The 22,832-nt window shown below is 32.1% G+C and overlaps 2 protein-coding genes across 2 annotated transcripts in view; one reads left to right on the forward strand and one right to left on the reverse strand.

The window, feature by feature from the left end:
* The window catches only part of LOC127736981 (probable ATP-dependent DNA helicase HFM1), an 84,932-nt gene that overhangs the window by 39,987 nt on the left and 22,113 nt on the right, over nt 1-22,832 (reverse strand). The window contains exons 9-14 of the mRNA XM_052247539.1: nt 21,179-21,222; nt 16,813-16,969; nt 16,069-16,207; nt 6,038-6,139; nt 5,431-5,576; nt 24-71 (exon numbers count right to left, since the gene is read on the reverse strand). Of these exons, the coding sequence (XP_052103499.1) occupies nt 24-71; nt 5,431-5,576; nt 6,038-6,139; nt 16,069-16,207; nt 16,813-16,969; nt 21,179-21,222 (636 nt within the window). The remainder of the gene's footprint in view (nt 1-23; nt 72-5,430; nt 5,577-6,037; nt 6,140-16,068; nt 16,208-16,812; nt 16,970-21,178; nt 21,223-22,832) is intronic.
* LOC127698485 (beta-1,3-galactosyltransferase 1-like) overlaps nt 22,046-22,832 on the forward strand; it is a 98,121-nt gene continuing 97,334 nt past the window's right edge. Inside the window, exon 1 of the mRNA XM_052201977.1 lies at nt 22,046-22,160. The gene's annotated coding sequence lies outside the window, so the exon portion shown is untranslated. The remainder of the gene's footprint in view (nt 22,161-22,832) is intronic.

A 22,832-nucleotide genomic window follows, 5' to 3' on the forward strand; every position in this document is an offset into this window, starting at 1 on the left:
CAAAAGAAACATGATATACCTACCTTAGTCTGGTTCTTGGTCATAATAACAGCTGTTGCTGTGGTATCAAACTACATAAAAAGTATATACATAAATATATCATTTCATGTTATAAAGAACCCCCTTTTTGCTCAATACGAAACCAAACTGTTGATTATTCTTTTAAAGTCTTTGACATGATAGTTGTAGACTATCAATTGTTTTGTACATAAACAATTCTCATTAGCTACATGATATTTCACTGAACAGAGTATATAACTAGAGGCTCCAAGGAGCCTATATTGTTCACCTGGCATTTTTTAATAAAATTGATACTGCAATGCAACACCAATTTTTGGGTAAAATTGATCATTTTTTGTTGAACAGAACTCTTTTCAATTCATTATAGTTTTCAATAGGCCAAAATGGAGAGAAAAAATTGGTTAAAACTGCGATTTTTTTGAAGATCTTTTGTGTTGCTGATTATTTTCTCTATTCAAAGTTTCGGTCTATCTATAATAGTTTTCAGCCTATCTATTATTGTTTTCAAATTATAAAAAACAAACACACAATTGGTCAAAAATCATCATTTAAAGGCAATAACTACAAAAAGGAGTTTACAGACAATTTCTGTCATGTTGACTTGTAGATCTTGACATGCTGATCAATTTTGATATTCGGTGCATCTCTCTATGTATCATAGTTTTCAAGATAAAAGCTTGTGTTGCTGCTTATTTTCTCTGTCCAAAGTTTCAGTCTATCTATTATGGTTTTCAAGTTATAAAGTAAAAACACAAAATTGGTCAAAAATCACCATTTAAGGGCAATTACTCCAAAAAGGAGTTCACAATTTCTGTCATGTTGACTTGTAGATCTTTTTTTTTTTTTTTTATCTTTTATTTGTTTTTCAATAGTCAAGATTTTACATACCCCCATACACTACCACCTGACTTGTAGATCTTGACATGCTGATGAATTTTGAAATTTGATGCGTCTCTCTATGTATCATAGTTTCAAGATTAAAGCTCAAAAGAAAAAAACATGAGTAAAAATCATAGAAAATAACTCCTATTTCAGTCATGTTACCTTTTAAGAAGATCTCTTCTTTGGTGACGATTTTTTAAACCTAAAATTTCTCTCTGTCTATTAAAGCAATCATTATATTGTCCAAAAGCACAAAAATCAATGGTAAAAATATGTTTTTTGAGGGCAATAACTCCTATAACTGAGTTACTGACTTATTTTCAGATCTTTTCTTGCTAATTTATTTTGTATGTCTATAGTTTTCTCTACCTTTTATAGCTTTCAATATAATTGAAAAAGCAACACAAAACTAGAGGCTCTCAAGAGCCTGTGTCACTCACCTGATTCTACTTTGGTTTTGGAAATCATGTAAAAATAGATTAAAATCATAACAGATACCCTAATAATGAGTCAGGCCAAATTTGGTTTAATATTGGTCCTGTAATTTAATAAAAAATCCTGGTGGCCATCGTGAACAGTAAATCGGCAACAAAGTAGCAACACTTCATCAGCACCTCATAAGAAACATTTATGCCATGTTTGATTTCAATCCATTCAGTGCACCTCTAGAAGAAGCATTTGTATGTATTTCCCATAGGGTCTTATGTTAAAGGACGTCCCTCCACTGGCAGCCATCGTGGATGAAGGATCAGCTTCAAAGTAACAACACTTAGTCAGCACCTCATAAGGAACATTCATGCCATGTTTGGTTTCAATCCATTCAGTATGTGGTTCTCTAAAAGAAGACATTTGTATGAATTGTCCATAGGGTCCTTTGTTAAACATTGTTGCCAGCTGGCGGCCATCTTGGATGATGGATCGGCTTCAAAGTAACAACACTTGGTCAGCACTTCATAAGGAACATTCATGCCATGTTTGGTTCCATTCCATTCAGTGGTTCTCTAAAAGAAGACATTTGTATGTATTTCCCTTAGGGTCCTATGTTAAACTAAGTCCCCCGCTGGCGGTTATCTTGGATTATGAATCGGCTTCAAAGTAACAACACTTGGTCAGCACCTCAAAAGGAACATGCATGCCATGTTTGGTTTCATTCCATTCAGTGGTTCTCTTAAAGAAGATATTTGTATGTATTTCCCATAGGGTTCTATGTTAAACTAAGTCCTCCACTGGCGGCCATCTTGGATTATGGATCGACTTCAAAGTAAGAACACTTAGTCAGCACCTCATAAGGAACATTCATGCCATGTTTGATTTCATTCCATTCAGTGGTTTTCTAAAAGAAGACATTTTTAAATATTTCCCATGGGTCCTATGTTAAACTAAGTCCCCCGCTGGCGGCCATCTTGGATTATGGATCAGCTTCAAAGTAACAACACTTGGTCAGCACCTCATAAGGAACATTCATGCCATGTTTGGTTCCATTCCATTAAGTGGTTCTCTAAAAGAAGACATTTGTATGTATTTCCCATAGGGTCCTATGTTAAACTAAGTCACCTGCTGGCGGCCATCTTGGATGATGGATCGGCTTCGAAGTAACAGCACTTGGTCAGCACATCAAAAGGAACATTCATGCCATGTTTGGTTTCATTCCATTCAGTGGTTCTCTAAAAGAAGACATTTGTATGTATTTCCCATAGGGTCCTATGTTAAACTAAGCCCCCCGCTGGCGGCCATCTTGGATGATGGATTGGCTACAAAGTAACAACACTTGGTAAGCACCTCATAAGGAACATTCATGCCATGTTTGGTTTCATTACATTCAGTGGTTCTCTAAAAGAAGACATTTGTATGTATTTCTCACAGGGTCCAATGTTAAACTAAGTCCCCTGCTGGCGGCCATCTTGGATGATGGATCGGCTTCAAAGTACCAACACTTGGTCAGCACCTCATAAGGAACATTCATGCCATGTTTGGTTTCATTCCATTCAGTGGTTCTCTAGGAGAAGTTCAAAATGTAAAAAGTTAACAACGACGACGGGCCAGGTGAGATAAAACTAGAGGCTCTCAAGAGCCTGTGTCGCTCACCTGATTCTACTTTGGTTTTGGAAATCATGTAAAAATAGATTAAAATCGTAACAGATACCCTAATAATGAGTGAGGCCGAATTTGGTTTATTATTGGTCCTGTAATTTAATAAAAAATCCTGGTGGCCATCTTGAACAGTAAATCGGCAACAAAGTAGCAACACTTAATCAGCACCTCATAAGAAACATTTATGCCATGTTTTGGTTTCATTCCATTCAGTGCACCTCTAGAAGAAGCATTTGTATGTATTTCCCATAGGGTCTTATGTTAAAGGAAGTCCCCCAATTGGCGGCCATCATGGATGAAGGATCAGCTTCAAAGTAACAAAATTTAGTCAGCACCTCATAAGGAACATTCATGCCATGTTTGGTTTCAATCCATTCAGTATGTGGTTCTCTAAAAGAAGACATTTGTATGTATTGTCCATAGGGTCCTTTGTTAAACATTGTCCCCATCTGGCAGCCATCATGGATGAAGGATCAGCTTCAAAGTAACAACACTTGGTCAGCACCTCAAAAGGAACATGCATGCCATGTTTGGTTTCATTCCATTCAATGGTTCTCTAAAAGAAAACATTTGTACGTATTTCTCGTAGGGTCCTATGTTAAACTAAGTCCTCCGCTGGAGGCCATCTTAGATTATGGATCGGCTTCATAGTAACAACACTTGGTCAGCACCTCATAAGGAACATTCATGCCATGTTTGGTTTCATTGCATTCAGTGGTTCTCTAAAAGAAGACATTTGTATGTATTTCCCATAGGGTCCTTTGTTAAACATTGTCCCCATCTGGCAGCAATCATGGATGAAGGATCAGCTTCAAAGTAACAACACTTGGTCAGCACCTCAAAAGGAACATGCATGCCATGTTTGGTTTCATTCCATTCAATGGTTCTCTAAAAGAAAACATTTGTATGTATTTCTCATAGGGTCCTATGTTAAACTAAGTCCCCCGCTGGCGGCCATCTTGGATTATGGATCGGCTTCAAAGTAACAACACTCGGTCAGCACCTCATAAGGAACATTCATACCATGTTTGGTTTCATTCCATTCAGTGGTTCTCTAAAAGAAGACATTTGTATGTATTTCCCATAGGGTCCTATGTTAAACTAAGTCCCCCGCTGGCGGCCATCTTGGATGATGGATCCGCTACAAAGTAACAACACTTGGTTAGCACCTCATAAGGAACATTCATGCCATGTTTGGTTTCATTCCATTCAGTGGTTCTCTAGAAGAAGTTCAAAATGTAAAAAGTTAACGCCGACGCCGGACGCCGGTTGCCAAGTGATGAGAAAAGCTCAGTTAAAAATGAGAAAAAAAATATGCCATTCAAAGGGGAATAACTCCTTTGAGGAGTTGTCTGACAATTTCAGTCATACAGAAGGAAAAGTAGAACTTATTATGCTGATCATTTTACTGTTTACAGTTACTCTCTTTCTACTATACTTTTCATCAAAATCACAAAATATTGATTAAACTAGACAACAACTCCTATTAGTTGACTAGCAATTTTCACCATGTTGACTCATTTGAAAATTTTGTCTGGCTGATCAATTTTGCAATGAGTGATCATTATCACTTAACAGCATTTTGACATGTTGACTTTTTTTAAAGATCTCTTTTTGCTGATTATTTTTTAAATAAGTTTGAAGGCAATTGGTCTGTTAAATTCAGAGAAGATTTTTGTTTAAATAAATGGACACAAAAGACGAGGGACACAAAGTAAAGGCAACAGTTTACACTGGACTTTTTGGCCAGGTGTTCTAAATTGGGAAGAAAATTTAATATCATTATTGAAAAAATGCAAACAATTTCATGACTACAAATGAAAGACAAATGGCCTTGATATTGAAATAGATCAAACTCACCACATGGGCTAGGTGACATAAAAGCAGAATACTCAACCTGTATTAAATGAACTATCATAGAAGTAAATTAAATCCAGCAAATTCATCATTAACAGAAATTTTTTATTAGAAACAAGTGAATCTGTGAGCTACTGCTCACTAATGATACCCCAGCCCGCTAAAAGTATAAGGTAAACAGGAAGTTGTTGAGTGATGAATCTGAAAACGCATCACACGGTATAGCTGACTCATATAAACCCTGAAACCAAATTTCAGAAATCCTTGTAATGTAGATATTGAGAAAAATGCGACGAAAAATATTCATGGGATGGACGGACAAACTAACAGACTGATGGACTGACGGACTAACAGATGGACGGAGGGACAGACAGAGGTAAAACAGTATACCCCACTTTTTTAAAGCGATCGTATAATAATAAACCAGCTATCAAGATCTCATATATCTGCTATTTTTAATTTATACTTTATTTCAGAAGTCATACATGGAGTCAGTTGTGAATGGATTTTACATTTTATTTCATATCACTTAAATTGCCCTTGCAAAACATGGAAGTTTGACATTCTAAATATTAATACCTGAGGTCTTCCAGCTCTGCCAATCATTTGTAATATCTGTGTATCTGAGTACTCTTCATGACAGCCCATGTTGTAGTACTGTGTAGATTTCAGTATAACCAGATGTGCAGGAAGATTTACACCCATTGCAAGAGTACTGGTTGCCACTGAAATTAATCAAAAGTAAAATTGACTAAATTTTCAAGATAAAACCAAGAAAATCACATTTTATGGAGAGATTCTATAATACTTCTACTTGCCTAGAATGTGTTGTTTTGTTATTCACATCTGTATAAACAAAATTTGTCAAATATCACTTTCTGACTGTATAATCTAAAGATCAAGAAAACTATAGTGCTGAGAATTCACTACTCATGACCTCAATTCACTCACAAACTTAAAAAAGTTCATTTAAATTTTTTGGGGGGGGGGGGGATAAAAATGATACACATATACGTTTAGTGGTAGTATAAACGTATAAAGTGGTAGTGTGATATGAAGTATTTTTTATTTTTTTGGTATAAGGAATGGCCAAAATTTAAATACTTTGGCTATGAATGAATATATAAATTGAAGCAGAATAAAAGAAGAGGAAAATTCTGCACATCACTCATAGTATTTGATCTACCAAGGACGAGAAGGTCTCCAGCAGCAAACAGTTCCTCCATGTATTTTCTGTCTTGGAGATCCATACCTGCATGGTGGAACCCTATACCTTTCATCACCAAGTCTGGAAAACAACAATTACATTTAGGTTTTGATCATCACATAAATTTATCTTTTTGTTTCATACAATGTGATGTATATTTTTTTTACTTAAAAGGAAAGTCCGCGATATCATCTAAATATGTTCATCTTAACATAAAAACCACATTCACAAAGTTTTAAATATATATTCCTTCTAATAACGGAGAAAATCAAGTATTTGTAACTTTTTTTGGTTGACCTTCGTGAGTGGGTTGTGACGTTTTAACCCGATTTGTTGAATCCTGGGAAAAAATAAAATCTGTTAAAGGCTTATTAAAGGGATACTTCGCCAAAAAATGAAAAATTGATATTATGTTGATTATGTATAAAAAAACACAAATTCATAAATATTAAAGTTTAATTCTGCTAGATAAGAGATCACCATCGATTTTAAATTTAGAGTATCACTTCTCCGTGTGCGGCCATTTTGACATCATCCCTGAATAGAAACCACAATATATCTATAAACCACAAAGGACCAAAACAAGCAGTAACCTAACGTAGCCATAATTGAGTGTCGATATCTTGTCAAGCGTACGGTTGTTTTACCCGACAAGGAAAGCCTAAACAGTTTCCCGGGTCACAAAAAGATTATAATAGACATGGTTGTGCATGCAACCTTTCCTAACTAACTTGATACGGAAAATGTAATTATATATATATATATTTTTTTTGAATAACTAGTACTATGGTCTGTCGTTTTAAAACGTTTTTTTTTTTTACTAAGTTTTTGAAACAAGAAATTTTAATGGAAATTAGTTAAAAAGTTCAAAGTGATAAATTAAGTGTTCCGTGTAAAAATGTTTTCCAAAATCTAGTGTGTTCATAATTCATTTATGTAATAATCTTATTTAAATAAATTCGGAACTTCCCTTATCTGATCACCAGCATGGCTAAAGGAATTGTTACCAGAGGTATTGTGAGTTGACACGTCCAGGTATTAAAGCGATTTCCTGTCGGGCTTTAAAACTCTTATTACACAATTACAGAAGCAAGTTCGTGCATCACTTCACCTCTGAGGGTATTGAGAAGTGTACACGGCCGATAACTTGTAACTTTCCATTTTGAAACTATCAGGTGAATATACATCTACTAAACCATAGATATAATAGCCATTATATATATGACTAAACTCATACGCTTGTTTATAAATAACATTTATGGTGTAAAGAATATTTATGAAAATCTAAATAATTCCAAAAAAAGATTTGACAAAATAAAAATATATTTACATATTTTCCAAACGTAAATTGGGGAAAATGTAAGTAATTACTCGTTGTCAATAATTATGGACATTTTGAAACGTACAAATATTGATTTAACAAAATGTACGCACTTGTCGATCATTGGATTATACGCCTAGATAGAAGGTTACGGAACTATAGATAGTCGCAATTTAGAATATATATACATGTATATTGAATATATGAGAGAAACATCCAAAACCAATCTGATTTAAATATCTAACTTGCTTTGGCTCATCGAAGTTATGCACATAGTATAATCACAGATTTTTATTTCAATTAGATTATTTTGAACAGTTTAAGAAAGTCGTCATCATCTCAATGGTTGTGTATTATGTATAATAATGTGAACATGTTTCTATTATACCGGTAGTACCTCATGTCAATTTTCCTGTTCCGACATGCATGTAATATATATGCCACTGGAAGTACACTAATGATCCACAAAAAGCTTATTTGAAGAAATAAAGAAACTTCACTCCGAATAGACTGATAGTAGATGTATTAACGTCTGGTCAGCTAGAAGATTGATTAATTTATTTAGTTAGCTTAAAAGGGAAGGGGGGATAAACCATTCCTAATATCGCACTTATGCATAAAATATTAAATGAGAGTAATATAAGAGAAAATATAAATACGAAAAGTCGCATATCTGGTAAAAAAAAGTCTCACTGGCAACTATAGAATTGCACATACAATTGTCATTCTTAATCGAAATAACGGACAGTCATTAAAATACATGCATGTACACTTTAATAAAAAGGGGTGCTGCAGTTGCATATTATTCATCATAAATCTATTTCAAGTATATACTTTCCTGTCATTCTTATAAGTAAATGCAGAGACATGTAACTATACATCTCTAGTTAACGACAATCCACCATATAAATATTTGAATCTGATGTGACTTACAGTTCATCTCTTTCTTTTTTCTTCTTTTTTTTTTTTTTATTTGGGCAGGTACACATACATTGTAATGTTAGATATACTGTTCCCAGGTTGGGAGGGGGCGGTGGTTGGAGCCTGAAGTATATCGAAAGTTACAAAATAAGAACGTTGTATTTATGAATTTACATGAAGAATTCTGATCTTGGGCGTAGGTTTCTTTTTTTTTTTTTTAAAAGTTTAGTGATTTAAATTGAGAGAAAAAAATCTAGTCAGAATTTAAATCGTACCGTCAATTTCCACCTATAAGACTCCTCTAAAATCATGAATGGTCATGCTTCACAATCATCAGAATTTTCTTTGCATTGGTACATTCTGTATCGGTAGTGATTTACCTTGACATTTCCGGGTATAACAGAGCTACTTGTATATTACCTGTATGTGGTTAGGTGACGTCCCATGAGGTCTTACGTATACAGGTTCACATTTATAATGGTTTCTGATATAACAAGGTTTTATGACATTCACACTTCTGCATGTTCTGTATACCAAATTCTTATCTTATTTTCAGACCAAACGAGGATGTGAATATTTTCCAGGAAAAATATTGAGTATCAAAGTATCAAATTAATTTCCGTATTTTTTTCTTTCTTGGTATTAAATCACAGAAACTTAAAGAATATACTGCTTGTCCGCTTTAGGTGTATTCTTGTCAGTTAAGATTGACATATATGTTTCTGGTATATAGTGAGTTTATGAATGAATGATAAGTCTTGCAAAGGTACAAGATATAAAGCGCATTGAAAATTGATTCCGCCGGTCTGTCTCCATTCAAAAAAGGAAAGTTGACGTTAGATTGATTCTGTTATTTTTTTTAAACATCGTTAAAATAAGGGCATTCCCGATTAGGTAAATGTAGATTGCTGTGGACAGACCAAGCAATATTAATCGGTAAACAGACAGAAAGTCACAGGACAAAAAGTCACAGGACATAAAGTCACAAATTTGATAGGACAAAACGTCACAGGACAAAAAGTCACAAATAATGTGTTGACAATTGTTTGAATATATAAGAGAAAGATCTTGAAATATTTTCTTTTTATTACATATATTCATTTTTAAGTTTAGGAAATTGTTCATGAGCCTTTATAAATGAAAATTTATTAAATTTTAATCATGCAAAGGATATATTTCTTGGCACAATGAAGCCATTTAAGTACCAAGCCACTTTGACATTTTGTTTTCATAACAATTATTTGATCATTATTGATATTTATTGAATATATTTTAATTACAAAGTTGCTTCATATATAATAGTTCAAGAAAAAACAAAAATTTAATTTTTAAAATTATTGTTTTCTTGTTAAAAGAAAAATAATCTCAAAACTGAATTGTGACTTTTTGTCCTGTGACTTTTTGTCCGTGACTTTTTGTCCGTGACTTTTTGTCCTGTGACTTTCTGTCCTACATTCTATTAATCATGTAACCGCGATAATTTTCTCTAAACATTGAAATATTCAAGGTTAATACCCATGATAATTTGAAAAAGTAAGTACAGTGTTTGGTTTATACGCTCGTTTTCGTGGGCCATTTTTATTTATAAAATTATTCAATTGAAAGTAATTCAGAATTTTGATGTTACAACAAAATACTCACCTATCTATTGTAAAATTAAGCTTACGCAAAATATAAAAGATATACATGTATATAACGGCGATTCAGGTATTTTGCCACCATATTCCTCCCCAAATAATTTATGTTTTTATCATTCATACTAAATGTTGTTCACACCTGTAACGGTGAACCGTGTTGGCTAAAATTCACTGAGTGAAGATCAAAAGAATAGAATTACAGAATGCTAATCTTTTAATTACCTTGAATTTAACCACGCATTCAACAGGTAGTCACTAGGTGTTACAGTACAATACACATTGAATTTACACAGTACTAGTGGGAAATGTTTGCTAGACTGAAGTAAAAGCCTTCAGGTGAGAATACAAACATGCATTTGTAAAACAATATCAGTTATATATGTTTGTTCAAAATATCCGCCTGAAAAAAAAAATCATAAAAATATATTCTATTGTATGATTTACTTTTATTACTATAATCATATCAGAAATCCTTTAAATATAAATCGTACATTTTAATTTTGAAAGTTGCATGGCTGATCACTTTACTTTCTTAATTATTAGTTGATTAATAGCTAAGCCAAAAGTCGTCGATGCGCTTAAAATTGCGTTATTAGATGATTAACTAACAAGACTTACAATGAGATTTATTCACTCCCGGCATGCAAAAAGACTTAAACTACGTCACATAAGTCAGGAAGTTGGAATAAATTAAATTATTAATTCCCAATTTTCTTCTTTATTAGTGTTCATATCCAGATATAACTTGGTAAATATGTTTTTTATGGTATTATGAACATAATAAGATGAAAAGTAAAAAATCGTGAATTTTCCCTTTAATTGCTTATCGAAATTTTACATAATTAAAAGCGAAAGATGATCATTGGTCGAAGTTAATAACCACAATATAAGAATGAAAGAAAATGAATATGCGTGTACCGTTTTGTATTGATTGAATAAGACTTCCTATGTGAAATTATCTAAATATAAATATTTTCGAATTAACTTCATAAATTTTTGTTGAGATTGTTTCTTAAAATATCTATTAAACATTTTTACTGATATTGAACTGAAATTGTTTTACGTTTTATTTACCGTTATAACTTTGATAACCATTTCAATGCAAAATATATGTGAACAGAGTGTGTATATCATTTTGTAAAGTCATTGTTTATTTCTCGATTTGAGGAGAATTCGTTTGAACTTTACCTTGCAGCAATTTAGCCTCAGGCGTACACAGGTGTGTATGTTGTCATTTTGAATGGATTAACAGAAAGAGTATAGCGTGTTTAATACACCAAGATGAAATATCCGATGACAATAGAGAAACAATAACTAATTTGTATAAATTAATTGAAAATAAAAAAAAATAATTTTAATTCCAGAAGTGTAAACAATATTACAGTGGAACAATTTATCGATTACGTTCTATGCAATTTGCATAAAATTAAAATATGAAGTTAAAAGAATAGTACTTTTAATCTTAAAAATTAAACGTTTCATAATAAAAAAAAAACTTTCATTTCCCAATTAATAATATTTGCACATCTGTTTAATTTACTTTACCGGAATTCTTTAACTTGTATTTAAATCTGACTAAGTTAAAATGCTAACAATCGTAAAACTCTCTTAATTTTTAAGTTTTTAAGTGAAAAAAAATACAACAGTACAACATGCATGATTTTTTAATTTTCTTTTTAACATTTCATTCTTTCATAATTAAATTAATCTGCCAATCACTTAAACGAATTATTTGTAAAATTTATCGTTTATTTCATTAATGGATATACATACATTATAAATATAAGCTAATACATTATTTTGCTTGAGGATTTTTTTTAACAAGTTTTTTTTTATATTCTTTTATAATTTTGTGCAATGCTGAACAGGATAGCCGTCATTAATCCAAATTAGTAATACAGTAGTTGTAATAAAATGCATATTTTAGTAATATATAACTGATATTGACGATTTTAGAACAGTTCGTCCCAACCTCGTTGTTCTTGAAACAATCCTTTCTAGTAGACTTGTAAGTTTCCTGACATATAAGCACCATTGAGGATGAGCGCCAGAGGTTCTTTCTAACAGACAAAGCAGACTAGTAGCTTTTTGTTAGTATGTATGTACAAGTGACATGTCTGACTCTGAACAGTTAGTAAACCGACTTAACAATGATCTATAGACATCGACCGCTTGTTCTTGATATTTGAAACTGCATGCATAAATTATGTATACGTTTATGAGAGTGATTATTTATCTTGTGTCTGACGAAAACTAAATGCCTGCATGGTTATATCTTGCCATTTTGTATTGGTTTGATGGGTGTTCACTTAAAATCGTAATTCAAAAATTGTGTTTGTGAGATGTAGATTCACTTCAATAACGAATTTCGTCTTTATATTTCAATATAGAATTTTGTCTATATATTTGTGAATAAACACAGAGAAGCTCTAAAGGTATATTACTTCCATTTGGTTTGGGTGTGAACCATCGATGTTGTACAGCAATATTTAATGAATAAGATGATGATGGTAGAAAGAAATATGAGCGTCATGTGGCAAATATTACATTAATGTCAGACTATGAGTTATCTATCTGTATGAAAAGATTTCTAATACAACCAAATTGAGTAGGAATTTTTACATGCTATACTCGAGTCGTACTAGTATACAGGCTTCTCGTGTCGTTTGACTCAGACACACATCTTTTACTTTAAGATGTATGAAAGATTCTATATATATTAAATTTAACAATAATCAAACGCCTACAGGCAATAACTAAAAGGGTATGAAGTTTTTATACAGATTTATTCTTATTTACAAAATCATTAACAAACTAAATAAATTGAACAAAGAAACACAGTGACACTACGATATAACAAATGGGATACTTAATTATTTTTAACCATGCTATGCAGAAACTTAACACATGAAGTTAGCGCACATGAATACCAATTTGGAACACAATGTATGATTTTGTATAAAAATATCAAAGCGAGCAGTAACTTCGTCTAGCAAACATTTTTTTACTATGCCTCTCTTTATCTCTTTTCCTTACAATTACTATAACCCTTTTTGTCGATCATTCTCTATATAGTATATTTTTCTCTAATCGGTTATTTTTTTTTTCACTATGCCACTCTATCTCCGTTCCTTTACAGTGACTCTTCCCCCTGTCGTTCTAATCCGTATAAAGATAGGGACATTAGACATAGAAGGAGCTCTCTTATCTTCAATAAATAAATATTTGATACTGACTATAAGTGCTGCATTACTTTATACTGCATGTTTGCCAATCGTCAAAAGCTTGTATTTGCGTGAAGATTTTTTTTCAAAAGAAGGGTCCAGAATCATGACAAAACAGTATTTATTTCACAAATTTTTTTAAAGGTCATGTTTATAAAATTTTTAAACTTATTATCAGCAAAAATAGTGGATAATATTATTATCAGAACATCATTCATTAACAGGTGGAATTATAATTTCAAACACGCACAAGATAAATAACGTCGAACACAAATATATGTGGTTCAATAAATGTTACCTTTGCACGCCGGGTACCTCAATTAAGAAGCCATGCATGAACCTGTATAATATATTGTGTAATAGGAATTTTTAGTCGACAGGATGTCACTGGAATAACCAAGGACATGTATCTAATATACTCCTTGGGATAACTAACTGAATGTGTCGCTCTGACACGACATCTATCAATAATTCTGACATACCTATTATCAATTCGGGAGGAAGCCAATATATATATATATATAATAAGATAACGTAAATAAAATTTAAAAAAGAAAAAAAAAAACTATACATTTTTTTCCAAACATACCAGATAGGGTCACACATTTAACTGTAAAGTGTCTTTATAAGTGACTGTTCCGAATTGATCCCGTATCAATTTGATATAGTTAAAAGATTAGTTAAAAAACACTTTTGAAAAAAATTGAGATGTCCAATATTTCAATATTTACATTTCTATAACCTGGGAATATTATACTACAGTCGACTCTCGTTATCTCGAAGTCAGCCGGACCAGAGAAATATTTAGAGATACCCGTAGTTCGACTCAAACGAAAACCGGAAGTTTGACAGACCAAGGGACACAACTCTTGCTTACCTTGGTAAAGCTAAAATAAATCCGGATGAATATGGGAATGGGATTGATATACTGGTTTCATATCGATGGATTTGTATGTTATGGTCTTTTATTATTATAACATTGTTTTCACTTATTTAATTATTTCTTTGAACAGTTACATTTTTTTCCTGTGGCTTTTATCAGAGAGTAATTTCCAATCGATCTTAGCGTTATTTAAGTCATTTAAATTTGACAAAATTGTTTATTCTTGGATACAAGAGATTTTAGAAATTTAGATTTATTTTTATTTTCTTTTATCTCAATCTTTCTTTTAAAGAAAAAATACAAAAAGATAAAAGATGCCGATTGAGTAGTTTTTACGTGATCACCAACGGAAGTCTTAATCCCCACTTTATACACATCCAAGCTCTTCAGTGTAAATCACGATTAATTTAATTACTTCTTTTTGTAAACATTTTAAATAATTTTTCATAAATTTTAACAATGTATCACTAGTTATTTATCATGGTGATAAAAGATAATCTTAGGTAAACACTCGTGGAAATAGAATGTCATAAATCAATACCTTGGTCAGTGACCGGAAATTTAATTACATGTGTATTGTCAGATTAACTCTTCAATCCATTTAAATCCCGGAGGCAATGTTTTGACATATGTGTATTAGTTCGAGATAAATAATGAATTTTGAATGCTTTTGATAAACTTGGAACCGTAAATTTAGTTCGACTCAACCGAAATTTTGACTCATCCAATTTCGACTCATCAGGAGTCGAAATACATATATTTGTATGGAACAAAGTTCGGGACCACAAGAAAACTTCGACTCATTCGAAATTTCGAGTCAACCGAGTTCGAGACAACTAGAGTTAACTGTATATCAACATATTTTGTCTTAGCTAAAACCTCTTCCCAACATTGCTCCCCGTCAATATCCATTAAATATCATAATTCAAAAATGTTATTTATCGTATAACTTTATTAATTTGAAAAATTATCTTGTCTAAATACGGAACTATTCTTTATATAAATCAATGCACTTTATATAAAAGAGGCATACTAATGAATCTTTTGTAAATCAGTGATTGTTACAAGAACACTGCATTTGTCTTTCTTTTAATTGAAACTGTTCTTCCTCATCAAATCTCTATTTTTTTAATCAACGAGATCTTATCATATAAGGATTTGATAACTATAGCTATCAGAACTGCTAGGTTATTTTGTTATCAAAAATTATAAAAAGTATAATTACCATCAAATCTCCCTCGAAACAAGATTGTTCAAAATGGTCTTCACACATCAACTTGTGCTTGCTATAGATGTAACTATTTGCTGTTAGTTTAAGGTTGTACAAACATCTCTGATACATTTTTTTCTTTTTTTGTGGGTTGGGGAACTATTTAGACTTTTTCCATAACCTTGTTGGACAGAACAACCGTACGCTTGACAAGACATTTTCACACTGAGTAATCATCTACGGTAATCCCCGATTGATGATGGGAGTTTTTAATGCACGGTCGGTAAATCCCTGATTCATTTTGGTCTTTGTGGTTTATAGATATCAAGTGACTTTTTAGATCGAACATGCCGATAAGATGGCGATATGTCGAGAACTGATAGTGAATTTCAAAAATCGATTTTAATCTCTTTTCATAGAGAATAAAAGTTTTTTATTTATGAACATCTGGTTTTTTATGCTTAAAGAACAAAATATCAATTTTTCATTTTTTTGCGGAGTTTCCCTTTAAAGATAACAAATACTGTGGTAATTAGATAATAGCTTACTTAGAATATCTAATCCTTTCCTCAGTGGATTCTAAATTTCAATTTTTAAAATAGAATTTTGTTAATTTGTTTAACTTCTGTTTTAATGGCTTGAATTAAGTTTTTAGGAAATCTGCTTTAATGGCCTGAATTATCACTTTTGTTAGGTATGAATCTCTGTGCATCCAATCCTTACCCCCTAATAAAGTAAAATACTCATGCTAGTAAATCACAATACCTGTTTTTCTGATATATATACAATGTATATATATTTTATAAAAATTTACCTCTTAATTTGTTGTCTTTGACCATATTGGCATATTTCATTAGTTTTTGTCTTTGTTGTGTAGTTCTGATCATTGTTCCTCTACTATCTTTGGCTAAAATTTCACCAGCTTGCTGGGTACTCTTTCTGGTTGAACAAAACTTTTTAAAGAGAAATGAGATACATTCAAACTTATCATAGTTGTAAAATTTATATGGGAATTTAATGTGAAAATTCTAAATATGTTTTATTTTATTTCAACAATGAAAACAATAACAATCTAATGTCAGGTCTAAAATATTCTGTGGTTGCCTTTCACTAACACATCTTAGTTGATTGGGTAGGTATTTAAGCTTTTTATTATTATAAATAAACTATTAAGCCTTGCTACATGCACATATAATACATTCCAGTATATGTAACATTTAAGATTAGAATGCATTCAAAAACATTTATTATTTAATTTATGACAGAGGGCAACCACTGAAAAATTGCAGGCTTTTATTGTTTTAAAGGTAAGCAGGAAATCCTATATATAATCTTTAAGAGCTTCTTCTGGACTGATAATTATGGTAAAATGTATGGTTTCATTAGACAACCACTGGCAAGGTAATAGTAGAAGAATTAAGTACATATTATATCTAATTCCTAGTAAGCTTTTAATGGTTGTTACCTTGACATTCATTCCATATTTTTATTCATCATGTTCATTCATATCATCATTTGATTATTTGTGAACTTATTACTATAAATCTTAATTACCTACCACTAAAGTTGGTCTGTCTTCAGAATATGTGTTAATTATTCCAGCAAGTTTGTAGTTCAGTGACATGTCAAAATGAAAAGCTGAACCTTTATGTTCATCAAAGTAAAATCCTAAAACTACTTTCCTTAATCTGACTGGTCTCAAACTATCATCCATCCTAAAATTGTATTTACAAGAAATTACTTCATTATCTTGGTTAATACTATATATATGTTCAATAATAAATATGAAAATCATTTAAATGCCAAATTAATAACAAATTTGAAACACATGATGCTAAAAAATAGAATTGAGAATGGAAACGGGGAATGTGTCAAAGAGACAACAACCCGACCAAAGAGCAAAAAACAGCCCAAGGCCACCAATGGGTCTTCAATGCAGTGAGAAAGTCCCGCAGCTGGAGGTCTAAATAAGACTGTTTTAACCAAATTTGAATCAATGTGTTCTAATATTGGATAGAAGCACCTGCTGATTAAAATCCTAAAACTACTAACCTTGACCTGACTGGTCTCAAACTATCATTCATCCTTAAATCTTATTTTCAAGGATTACCCTCATTACCTCTGTTTATGCAGTAATCAATCTAAGATATAGGTTTCAGACCACCAATTCACCCACTAAAATTTAGAACTTACGTAAAAGTAGCCCTACTCTGACAAAAAATAGTGCTTTTGATGTCATTGTTTACTTAAACTAACAAACAAATTTTGAGAAATGAAACTTTTAGTGAAAGAGAAATATATTTAGACCATTATGAGCCAAAATTTACTTGTCTAGAAGTTTGCATTAAAAATTGAGGATTAATGCGTGCCATAGTATACTAATTTAAGATTTCCAGAAAACCAGGGGTTATTTTTAGTAGTACTTGGCTTCCAAAAGACAGTTCTTCGTTATAAGACTTTAAACATGGGTTGAAAATTGGCATGTAGAAAGGTGATACATGTACAATTCAGGATATACCTTGTTTCTATGAAGTTAAACTTAAGGTAAAATATTTAGAAAGCTGAGAAAATTGCAAAATTTAGTTGAATAGGGATTTTGAATTGGTGGTCCGACACCTAAAGACCCACAAAAAAAGACAAAACAAGGACATATTACTACCTTGTTTAAAAATGGGTTAATGTTTAGTGTTTCAGCCTGTCATTGCTGAAAATTATAAACAAATTTATCTATTTTTAAAATAAAACATTAAGGCAGTACATTGGATTGATAACCTTGGTAATAGGAGAAAAACACTTCCAAGGAGTAAAACATTGTTTGGTTCAGGCCATGGAGCGCATTAATCCTCAATTTTTAATGCAAACTTATAGTTAGTCTAAGTAAACAATGACATCAAAAGCACTATTTTTGTCAGAGTAGGGCTACTTTTACATACATTCTAAATTGGAGGGGTGAATTGGTGGTCTGACACCTAAAGCAATATGTTCCACAATTTCCTCATATTCTTCCCATTTTCATTTATCAGTATTACATTTTATTTTCCCCTCAATTATCTGAAAACTGCTTATCTTTTATTAATTAAGCATTGTGGAAATTCAATAGAAAGTAAAACAGCATCAACTCGGAAACAAGGACCCACTATCATCATTGAAAGAATGTGTAAACACTTACAAGAATTAATGAAAATAAATGTGAGTTACAACTAGAGGCTCTCAAGTTAATAGTATTAGATATTAGATATTATAATGATATCTAAGATAATAACAAAAAACTGCAAAATTTCTGTAAAATTACTAACTCAGGGCAGCAACCAAACAACGGGCTGTCGGATTTGTCTGAAAATTTCAAGACAGATAAATCTCAATCTGATAAACATTTTTGTCACCTGTAAGATTTGCTCTAAATGCTTTAGTTTCAGAGATATAAACCAAAAACTGCATTTTACCCCTATGTTCTATTTTTAACCAAGTAGGCCACGTTGGTTGAAAGGCGGGGTCATCGGACAAATTTTTTAAACTAGATACCCTAATAATGATTATGGCCAAGTATGGTTAAATTTGTCTCAGTAGTTTCAGAGAAGAAGATTTTTGTAAAAGATAACAAAAATTTACGAAAAATTGTTAAAAATTGACTATAAAGGGCAATAACTCCTAAAGGGGTCGACTGACAAATTTGGTCATGATGACTTTTATGTAGATCTTACTTTGCTGAACGTTATTGCTGTTTACAGTTTATCTCTATCTATAATAATATTCAAGATAATAACCAAAAACTGCAAAATTTCCTTAAAATTACCAATTCAGGGGCAGCAACTCAATAACAGGTTGTCAGATTTGTCTGAAAATTTAAGGGCAGATAGATCTTGACCTGATAATCAATTTTAACCTTGTCAGATTTACTCTAAATGCTTTGGTTTCAGAGATATAAGCCAAAATCTACATTATACCTATATGTTTTATTTTTAGCCATGGCGGCCATCTTGGTAGGTTCGTGGGGTCATCGGACACATTTTTTAAACTAGATACCCTAATGATGATTGTGGCAAAGTTTGGTTAAATTTGGCCCAGTGGTTTCAGAGGAGAAGATTTTTGTAAAAAGCTAACGACAATGACGATGGACGACGGACGATGGACGCCAAGTGATGAGATAAGCTCACTTGGCCCTTTGAGGTGAGCTAAAAACTAGTGTCGCTCACATTGGTCTATGTGCATATTCAACTAATGACACTCTCCAACATTGTAGACAAGAATAGATTTCATGACAAAAATCTGTTTTGTTGATCTTGTATTACTGATCATTTAGTCTCTTTAGTTTCTCTCTATCTTCTTTAGTTTTTGCTCAAAACACAAAACAGGGTAAACACTAAAGGCTCTCAAGAGCCTGTGTCGCTCACCTGATTCTACTTTGGTTTTGGAAATCATGTAAAAATAGATTAAAATCATAACAGATACCCTAATAATGATTGAGGCCAAATTTGGTTTAATATTGGCCTCTTAATTTAATCAAAAGTAGAAGACTTTTGTAAAGTTTACAGAAATTACCAATAAATTCATTGAAATTGTAGAAAATGACTTTATAAGGACAATAACTCCAACAAGATGTCAATTGACAATTTTGCTCATGTTGATTTATGTGTAGGTCTTCTTTTCTTGATATTTTTGCAGTTTACAGTATATCTCAATCTATAAAGATACATGTATTAAGGTCTTCATCTGCACCTCATAAGGAACATTTATCCCATGTTTGGTTTCATTCCATTCAGTGCTCCTCTAGAAGAAGTATTTGTATGTATTTCCCATAGGGTCTTATATTTAACTAAGTCCCCTGCTGGCGGCCATCTTGGATGATGGTTCGGCTACAAAGTAACAACACTTGGTCAGCACCTCATTAGGAACATTCGTGCCATGTTTGGTTTCATTCTATTCAGTGGTTCACTAGAATAAAACATTTGTATGTATTTCCCATAGGGTCCTATGTTAAACTTACTCCACCTGCTGGCAGCCATCTTGGATGAAAAATCAGATACAAAGTAACAACAATTGGTCAGCACCTCAAAAGAAACATTCATACCATGTTTGGTTTCATTCCATTGAGTGGTTCTCTAAAAGAAAACATTTGTATGTATTTTCCATAGGGTCCTATGTTAATTTAAGTCCCCGCTGGCAGCCATCTTGGATGATGGATCGGCTTCAAAGTAACAACACTTGGTCAGCACCTCATAAGGAACATTCATGTCATGTTTGGTTTCATTCCATTGAGTGGTTCTCTAAAAGAAACATTTGTATGTATTTCCCATAGGACTCCTATGTTAAACTAAGTCCCCCTCTGGCGGCCATCTTGGATGACAGATCAGCTACAAAGTAACAACACTTGGTCAGCACCTCATAAGGAACATCCATGCCATGTTTGGTTTCATCCATTCAGTGGTTCTCTAGAAGAAGTTCAAAATGTAAAAAGTTAACGACGACGAAGACGTAAGAAGTCGTCTGACAGTTTTGACGTATATGGACTATTGGTAGAGCTAAACATTCTGAACATTTCTGCTCCTTTCAGATTTTCTCTATATATAACAGTTTTCAAAATAATAGACAAAAATTGCATTTTATCCCTATGTTCTAATCTTAGCCATGTGGGCCATCTTGGTTGGCAGGCGGGGTCATCGGACACATTTTTAAAACTAAATACCCGATGATGATTGTGGCCAAGTTTGGTTAAATATAGCCCTGTAGTTTCAGGAGAAGATCTTTGTAAAAGTTAACAGACGACGACGGACAACGACGACAGACAACGATTCCAAGTGATGAGAAAAGATCACTTGGCCCTGTGGACCAGGTGAGCTAAATAAAAAAACAGAAAAAACGCTAGAACAGTTTACAACAGCATGTTTGTCAGAGATATGCAGACATAACTTATATAGGATACCTACTTCACAGATAAAGCTGGTTCAGATTCACCTAACCATTCAGCAATCTAACAAAAAAAACCAGGTAAATTATGGTTAAAGTTTATAAATCATTTTTGTACATCTTGATCTGTTTATATAATAAACATAGGAACTATTTATCTCTATTCATCAATTAAACATAAATAGCTTATTCATCAAAAGATGTATTTATTTCCAAACTACTAATAATAACATTTCACTTAATTCTTTTTATAATAAAACATATAAAATTTGATAGATACATAGCATTGGATATCCCTTTAAAGATGTACTGTACTTCTAAAATTTGTCTGATCAGAAAAACAAAACATTAATCAATGTAATAATTTAAAATTTGTAGTTGAACCTATTGCTGCATGTTTTTAATCCCACAGAATCCAAATGAGCAACTTTCATAAAGGTCCGTGGACTATCCTAAAATTATTTCTGTCAAGTCTAATTTAAATTGGTCTCGTGGTTTCAAAGAAGATGATGAAAATGTAAATTGATTTTCAATTGAGAGAGGACAGCAAACACAAAGTGATGACCCACTACCTACCCCTAAAGGAGTCGTTAATAAAATATGGCACTCAACATACATCACCTATTTGTCTGACCCCTATCCACCAATTAATTTCACAAGTATATAAAAAGTTTTGCATACCTATGAAAACTGCTATAACAATGGCATTTATTGAGTATTTATCATTAAATAACTGCTTCATTATTAAAAAAAATCTTTAATGCAAACTTGTTTATCTAATATTTTTTACAGAAAAGAAGCTTTTAAATTCATTGACTGGAAGTATTGTTATAGTAAAATCAATGACATCTAGTGGTGTTTAAAGCATAGGCATGGTTCAATGGACATTGAAAGGTTGTTTCAACTTATCTATTACAAAATTTCATTTGTTAGTTTGGTAACTAGTGGTTTAATTTTTCCAATTTTCATAGGAAACAGATAGTAAAATGCTGGAATTAAATGGTAAGAACAGTTTTTCATTATAATTGATTTATGTTTACAATAAACTTTCTGTTGCTATAGGTTGAAATTTTACACAAGTAGCTCAGTTTATTGGAATCGATAGCTTTATAACTAGTGGTTTAATTTTTCCATTTACAATTTTTCTCTATCTAATAAAGTTTTCAAGATTTTGCCAAAAGAGAAAAAGGGTTAAGAATCATCATTTAATGGCAATGTCTAATGATTTTGGTCATGTGTGACTAATTTGTAGATAATTGCAAAAACATTCAACCAAAGAGCTGATAGCTCTGAGATGGTAGATGATACATGAAAGGATAACTTGAATTACAATGAAACCATACCACACCAAGCCTGCTATGGGCAATTGTTGCTTTCAACATATTTTTTTCTTCCAAAAATAATATACTTTATACTCATGTCTCCACCAAAACAGATTAAACTAAATATAAAAATCTCATAATATTATTGATTTAAATTAAATTTTCTGTAATTATATACATTACATGTCAGCATATTAGACTTGAGGAAAGCAAATATACCAGGAATTGATTAGGATTCCCTTGAAAGTTTTTCTGTCGAAGGTGAATATTCACTTGAGATAATCTGGCTTTCTATGTCAATAAAAACTGGCCACCATGATTTTAGTAAAGTGTGCTGAAAGTGGGGTTAAAC

This window comes from Mytilus californianus, unplaced genomic scaffold, assembly GCF_021869535.1.
Source record: "Mytilus californianus isolate M0D057914Y unplaced genomic scaffold, xbMytCali1.0.p SCAF_4, whole genome shotgun sequence".
In the NCBI taxonomy this organism is placed as follows: Eukaryota; Metazoa; Mollusca; class Bivalvia; order Mytilida; family Mytilidae; genus Mytilus; species Mytilus californianus.